Here is a 7,664-nt window from a genome sequence, read left to right on the forward strand (position 1 = left end):
GTTTAACAAAAAAAATGGTAACAAGATTGAAAAGTTTAAAAAGATCCTTTAAGGATTTTACTTGCTATTATTTTTTAACTGTTCATCCCCACAATTTTATTTTTTTTTTGGGCACTAGAACTTACTTGGGCGGGCCCCTTTGGGACTCACCCCAGACTACAAACCGGGGATGCTGTCGATGGCCCCGCATCTCAGTAACAATTTCGAAGATTATAATAGCGATGAACGGATTCATACCTGAGACATACAGTTCAGACCTTACCAACTCGGTCAAGCCCTGGAGACACCCTACAATGTTTTTGCTATGTGATAAACATAAACAAGTATCAATTTTCGTATAAAGTTAACCAACACATTTTCATATTTTATTTTGAAACAGGCCATCAGCCCAAAAAAAAAAAAAAAAATACAAAACAAAAGTGGTAGTCTAATAAGCATTTTTAGGTTATAATTATAACTATCCAAATTTGTTTGTTTGAAGAAATTCTTAATTTTTGTTTAAAAAATTTCAATTTAAAAAACATACTGGTGTATTGAGCCGAAATGACTCGAAATTTTTTTTAAAAAAATAATAATAATAAATCTTTGACTGAACTGTACAAAAGCACTAAAGAATAGAAGAAAAACAGTGCAACGGACAAAAAAAATATATATATATATATACATACAGGTAGACTGCACATAAAGCCTATTCGTAGATGGGTCTTCGAGCCTTGGCCCAATTAGATAATGTTATATATATATATATTGGCTTTGGTCAAATGAAGGTGTGACTTGATTTTGGCATCCTATGGATGAATGAGGTACTCCACCCGACCAACTTTGAACCGGAACTGGACCCCACCACATACAATAACTTCTCCATTACTTAGTGGGCCCCAATCCCCACGTTCAGATCCTCATCATATGCCATAATTCCAAACCCAGGACCCTTTAACTTTAAACAACGTCTTTGTCGAGTCCGGGACTTCTGTGTTGGCTTTTTCGTTCCATATATTGAGACTAAAATTAATTCAGAAATTCGATTCAATATTGACTATTTTGAAGATGAATTCAGAAATACGATCCTGTACTTCTAACGAATGTGATTATGTTAAAAATGGGATTCGTTCCCAAGAATTTAATTCTCCAATTGTGTATATATATGATTTATAGGCCAAGTGTATAAAATATTTTAAAGTATATTTAAATTTGTTTGGATGTAAATTATTCTTTAAAAAATATTTTTTTTATTTTTTAGTATTTAATTTTCATAAAATATTTATGAAAAAAATATATATTAAAATTTAACAAAAATCACTTATCCATTAATTTTTGACAAATTATTTTACATGTCTTGTCTGATGGACTTACCTCAACTTCAACTTAAATTTTTGTCAAATACCAAAAAATCAAAAAACAAACTTAAAGTTTCAATTTGATATAAATAAATTTAAACCTTAAATTAATTAAATTAGCTAAAATATTTTATAAATCAAATTAATCCATATACACCTGTCAGTGCCTTTGTACTATAGTGATTGGGATTTGCTTTTTTTAGTTACTTTTTTTCTCATTGTCTTTTCGTTACCTTTTTTTTTTTTTTTTTGGTAATTACTTCGTAACAAATCTGTGTAATAATAATATATATACACACACTTCAAATTAATAATAATAATAATAAGAAGAAGAAGAAGTCGCGATAAATAACAATCATTTCTGAGAAATAAATCTTTGCTTTTTAAGTCACCACACATTTTCAATCATTTTTCATTCCATTTAGGAAAAAAAATCATTTTTCATTCCCAAACACCATCCAACCGTGTCATGAAAAGGAGCACGAAAAGCCCAAACACCACGCACAAATTTAATGCGCATTGAATAAGCAAAGCAAAAAGTCTTAGAGGAACCAAAGACCGAACGGAAAGCGACTTTCTCACATAACCCATCCTTCGACTCCTTTCTCTCTTCATAAACCATTCCTCCAATTCCCCCTTCCCCCGCCCAACCTTAACCATTCCCTTTCCCTTTCTCTCTCTCGAAAATCTCTCTCTCTCTCTCTCTATTCTTCTTCTCTGCGTGACTGTGTGAAAATGGTAAAGGAGGATATGGACATCACACTTCCCAGCTTCTTCAGGTGTCCAATCTCACTCGACGTCATGAAATCCCCTGTGACTCTCCACACCGGAGTCACCTACGACCGCTCTAGCATCCAACGCTGGCTCGACGACGGCAAAAACACGTGTCCCGCCACCATGCAGCTCCTTCACACGACAGACCTCGTCCACAACCACACTCTCGGGCGACTCATCCGGATCTGGTCCGACTCGATCCGAACCCGGTCCGGCTCCGACTCGTCCGATCCCGACTCACCCGCCAACTCGCCGCCCCCCAAACTCACCCAGCACCAAGCTCGAGACCTCATCAACCAACTCCACAGCAATGAATCCATATCCAAACTCGCCTCCTTCGCTACCGATTCCGACGAGAACCGCCGCTTTCTGGCGGCGATCGACGGCTTCCCGCTGCTTCTCGTCGGAATTATTGGCGGAAATGTGTCCAAAGAATTCAATTCTGCTGAAGAGGCAATTAGGGTTCTTAGCATGATCTTAGAAGAATACAGAGATAGAGAACAGTTAGCAAAATCGATGATCGACAAAGAGTACCTGAGTTCAATGCTGATTTTATTGAAAAAAGGACGCTTAGGCTCGAGAATTGCGACGGCTAGGGTTTTGGAATCCATTGCCATCGATGCAGAGTCGAAGCTGTTCATCGCCGAGCACAGCGATGTAATTCCAGAACTGCTCAAACTAGCGAGCTCCGAATCGGATCCGAATGCGATCGAGTCCGGTTTATCTTCCCTGATCTGTTTATCGATACCGAAGCGGATCAGAAGAAGGCTAATCCGACTCGGAATTGTTCCAAAATTGGGGAAAATGTTATCGGACTCGAACCTGAGTGTCTCGTCCACCGAAAAAGCTCTGAAAATGCTGGAAATGGCGTCGGCGTGTAGAGAAGGGAGGGACCAGATGTGTGAGGACGAGGTTTGTGTATCGGCCATTGTCAAGAAGGTGTTGAAGGTTTCGAGCTCGGCGACGGAGCACGCGGTGATGATACTGTGGAGTTTGTGTTATCTGTTCGGCGATCAGAAGGCGATGGAGGCGGTGGCGAAGAGCAATGGGTTAACGAATATACTGTTGCTGATGCAGAGCAATTGTTCGCCGGCCGTCCGGCGGATGTCCGGCGATCTGTTGAAGATGTTTAGGGTGAACTTGAAGTGTTGCATTTCAAGTTATGATACTGAGACGACTCATATCATGCCGTTTTGAACTGTGTAGTAGTAATTTGTAGATCGAAAGACAATTTTGTTACGAAAGATGCAAATTAAGGCTGTGTTTGGTAGGGTTGATTTGGAGGGACAGGGAGGGAAAAGAAAAGAGAGGATAGTGTAAGTTTATATTTGGGTAAGTTAAGTGGAGGGATAGGGAGAGATAAGGAGGGATAGCTAAATCAAACATATCCCTCCAAATCAACCCTATACATCCTTAATTTGCATCTTTCGTAGCTATCCCTCCTTATTTCTTATTTTCTTTCTTTTCAATTTTGAGAAGATAGGGAGAGAAAGCATAATGATTTTAAGTAGTATTTTGATAATACCAAAATTAGCCTCCACAAATTAATATATAGATTTATTATTCCATTCAAGTCTCATGGTTATGAAAGGGTAAAAAAGTAATTTGTCTACTATCCTTTCTTTTCTTTTTTTTTCTCGTTTCTATCTTATCCAAACAAGAATAACTATCTTTTCTTTTCTCCCCTATCTATCAAAACATAAATAAAAATTATTCCTATCCTTTCTTTTCTCTCATAACTAAAACTATAATTCATTTTCTCCCTGTCTATCCAAACACACCCTAAAGAGATAATTTATTTTATTTTACTTTGCTTTTTTATGGATTTGGCGTCTGCTTTGTATTATTTTTTTATTTTTTTTTTCTCACTTTTTTTAAACGATATATATGAAGCGCTATTGAAACTGAGCGTAATGATGTTAATGTCAAAGTTTTATACTCGATTATTAATTCTGTTTTTTCATATTAATGTGTTAGAATTTTTTATTGTAAAACTGGTAAATATTAGAATTTCTGATTGTAAAACTGGTAAAGAAGCTTTGGATATTTTGTAAGTTACTAATGAAGTAACTTCAAAAGTGAAATTGTCCAAAATTCAGGTACTCTCTCATAAATTTGGGAATATCGTGATGAAAGAAGATGAATCATTTTCTGATTTTTATTCTAATTTTCTTGAAATAATTTCTGAACTGCGTCACTTAGGGAAAAAAGTTAATGATAAAAAAATTTGTGAGAAAATGTTAATGTCTTTACCTAAAAGATTTCAAATTATTGTTGAAATCATATCTGAAAATTGGGATTTGACTACCTGTCAAGTTGATGAGATAGTAGGTTCATTAAAAACTTTTGAGATGCAGAATTTTAATTTAAGTCAGAAGGAGAAAAATTTTGTTTTAAAATCTACACAGGTTGAGCATTCTGTGAATGATGACTCTAAAGATGATACATTCTTATCAAGGCAATTCAGTCAGATTTTGCAAAGGAAATAGAAGAGAAGGAATAGTAACATGGCTAATACTCAAAATTTTGACAAGACGTCAAAGTTTAGGTTTAATGAAAAAAAAAATAGAAGAATTAAAAGAAACTGAATTTACTTGCTGGAATTGTGGTGGTAAAGGTCAAGCATCCAATGCTTATCCTAGTCCTAAGAAAGAATAAAAAGATAGGAATAAAGGAAAAGTAATGAAAGTTTCTATGGCTGAAAATTCTACTTTAAGTGATAGTGATTCTCCTCAGGATGATACTAATGATTTTTCTTATGCCACTTTTCTTAATAGGGGTCCTCATATCGTTCATTTATCTAACAAGACAATGAAGTTAATGATGAACAGGTTGAAGAAGCTGAAAAGAACGATGAAAGACTGAAGAAGATGGTCAAAGAAACCATGGAGAACAAACAGTCAATCCATAAGCTAGCAAAGGAGCTTATCCAAGCAAAATAAGAGAATGAAGATCTAAATAAATAGATTGATGAAGGCAAAAGGAAAGTTGTTGAAAGTAATTCTGTCATCACGGAGCTTGAGAAGCAGATTATCATTCTTGAGAATAAGGTAAGTGTTGCTAACTCATTGAAGGAATGTCTTACTTTGAAAAATGATTATCTTGAAATTGAATTGAAATCTAAATAAGATAAACTGAAATGATTAAATTTAAGTCACAATAGTTTGAATAAGATAATCAACATGGGTAAGGATGTGAATGATAAAGCAAGGTTAGGATGTGTTAAAGGGTCTTTTAGTAATCAAGGTAAAATAAATTTTGTTAAACCTGCTATTATGCTTAAAATCATGTTTGCTTGATGCATCACATTCTGATATGTCTTATGTGCCTAAATTGTTGCATTGCACTTTTTGTGGAAATAATGGACATAAGTAGAACTCATGCATTCACAGGAAAAAGAAAGATTTTTCTAAAATTCAGTCTCGAAATTCATATGCTGAGAAAAAGGTGTGTTCTAGGAAGAAAAAGAATATAACATCTAAGGTTTCTAGAACTAAAATTTTGCTTAAGAGTGAGGTAAAGAATGATAAAGAATTTCAGGAATTGAAAGTGAGAACTGTGTGGATCAAAAAGTCTGATTTGATCAAATATGTGCATGTTAAGTCCTTGGAACAAGTTTCCAAAAGGACTTCACCTTCAAACTGAGTCCTATGAATTTTAGTGATCATGGCTTGTGTTTAAATAGAAAATTTTGTTGCCATTGGATCACTTGTTAGGGTTTGGTTTAGGTTTGAGTTTCTGATCATAGTCTTCATGAAATATTTTTGAAAATTCTTCCGTTGAATTTATAATCTATCCTTGAATGCAAATTTGGACACATGATTTTTGATTAAAAATAAATTCTTGGTTTGTAATCTATACAATGAAAGTTGATTTGCATTGATTAAGGAATTTTTAGATTTAAATCTCTTAAGTTCATAACCTTTTGTGCACTAGTCCAAGTCTGAAAATTTTGATTGAAAATCTTTGAATTTTTTACTAGGGTTTGTTGATCACAAAAGCTATAAAGGTTATTGTCTTAAAAAAGTAGGAGCTTAAAAAAATAATGAATAAATTCAGCTTGAAAAATAAAAAATAAAAAAAGAAAAATAAAATAAAAAATTGCTGACTTCTTTGTTCAGGAAAAGGCTACCTATTAAGATGTGTTTTGAAAGCACTCATGAGACTTTGAAGAGGAACTAAATGAGTAAAAAGAAAGGTGGAGACAAGTTGAATTGGGGAATTGTTATCTATTCTTTAGAGTGAAAGCCACCTTACTTAGAAAAATTACTCAAAGACAATTTTATCTTGATGTTTTTTTATCAATATGGTTTAAACAATGATTTATTAATGATTGATTGAAAATGGATGAGATGGATTGCACACACATACTTGAACTTGCTAAATTGATTTCTAAATGTTTCATTAAAATTTGTAAGTTAAAATTCGTGTTGTGATTATTTCTTGAGAATTAAAATTGATTGAATATTCTGTGGAGTCGAAATTTTCGTTCCTAGATATCTCTGAAAATTTACTGGAAATTTGGATCAGATATGAACTTGAAAGACAGTGGATGACTGCTCTATGATTTTTTTTTTTTTTTTTTTAATTTTGTTTTAAAATAAAAATAAAAAAATTTGAAAAACTATAAAATTCAAAAAGGTTTGTTGTTTTTAGTTGTTAGATTTTTATTTGTTTATTTTATTTTTTTTTTATTTTTTTTATCATTGAGTGAATCAAAATTGAGTTGAAAAATTTTCAGGAAAAATTTCAAGTTACAAGGTATACTGTCCCTCTCCTACCGGTACCACATTCCCCTACCGGTTCAAGGTGTAAGGCCAAAGTCTCTAGAGCTTGGCTACCAGTACCACAACTTTGGTACTGGTTCAACAGTGGTCCACATCCACATTTTGCTCACTGCCCAGTGGGAACCGGTTCCCACTTTGGCTACCGGTACCTGGCAGCGGGTGTAGAGTTTAAATAACTTATTTTTGCACTATTGGGTTTTGTTGCATACACCTATTCTTTCTCTCTATTTTATGTTCTTTCTCTCCAAAACTTCATACATCTATACATCATATATTTTGACTTGATCTTGCATCATTCTCACTATTTTATTGCAAAATAACATGGCATCATTCATTTGAACTTGAGTGTTGAAGATTGAAGATTGGGAGTTGAAGAGAAGTTTTGAAGTTTGAAAGAGGAGTTTGGGTTTACAAAAATTTTGGAGGATTTGGTTGAGATTGTTGATGATTCTTGGGGGTTTGACATTAAAGACATTGGGTTTGATGTTGTGCTTGATTTGTTGTTGATCTTTGGGGTTTTAAAGATTCAAAACAAATTTTTCCAAGAACAAGTCTTGAAGCGCACTCCAGGTGTTCGACAAAATTACTAAGTGAAGTTTAGGGCCTCAAACCAAAATTTACCAAAAAGAAGATGCCTCCCAAAATGTCTCGGGAAGACAAAGGAAAAGGCATTGCATCTTCGCCGCCTCCCAAGAGAGCCCGATTGTGATACCCCTTGGATCCGAGATACGGGTTGATCAGACCCAAGCCCATACCCGAGGGAATA

General features: G+C 34.4%; 1 protein-coding gene across 1 annotated transcript; it reads left to right on the top strand.

The window, feature by feature from the left end:
• The first annotated feature begins 1,885 nt into the window (after nucleotides 1-1,885).
• On the top strand, nucleotides 1,886-3,679 carry LOC132267319 (U-box domain-containing protein 28-like). Its single transcript, XM_059768460.1, has one exon. The coding sequence runs from the start codon at nucleotides 2,073-2,075 to the stop codon at nucleotides 3,306-3,308; it is 1,236 nt and encodes a 411-aa protein (XP_059624443.1). The 5' UTR covers nucleotides 1,886-2,072; the 3' UTR covers nucleotides 3,309-3,679.
• Nucleotides 3,680-7,664: the final 3,985 nt, after the last annotated feature.

This window comes from Cornus florida, unplaced genomic scaffold, assembly GCF_030987335.1.
Source record: "Cornus florida cultivar Cherokee Brave unplaced genomic scaffold, ASM3098733v1 CherokeeBrave_3.0.0_Hap2_Chr07, whole genome shotgun sequence".
Classification (NCBI taxonomy): domain Eukaryota; kingdom Viridiplantae; phylum Streptophyta; class Magnoliopsida; order Cornales; family Cornaceae; genus Cornus; species Cornus florida.

Bases quoted from the DNA above. Each gene is read 5' to 3' on its own strand.
- LOC132267319 (XM_059768460.1), top strand. From the start codon at position 2,073: ATGGTAAAGGAGGATATGGACATCACACTTCCCAGCTTCTTCAGGTGT.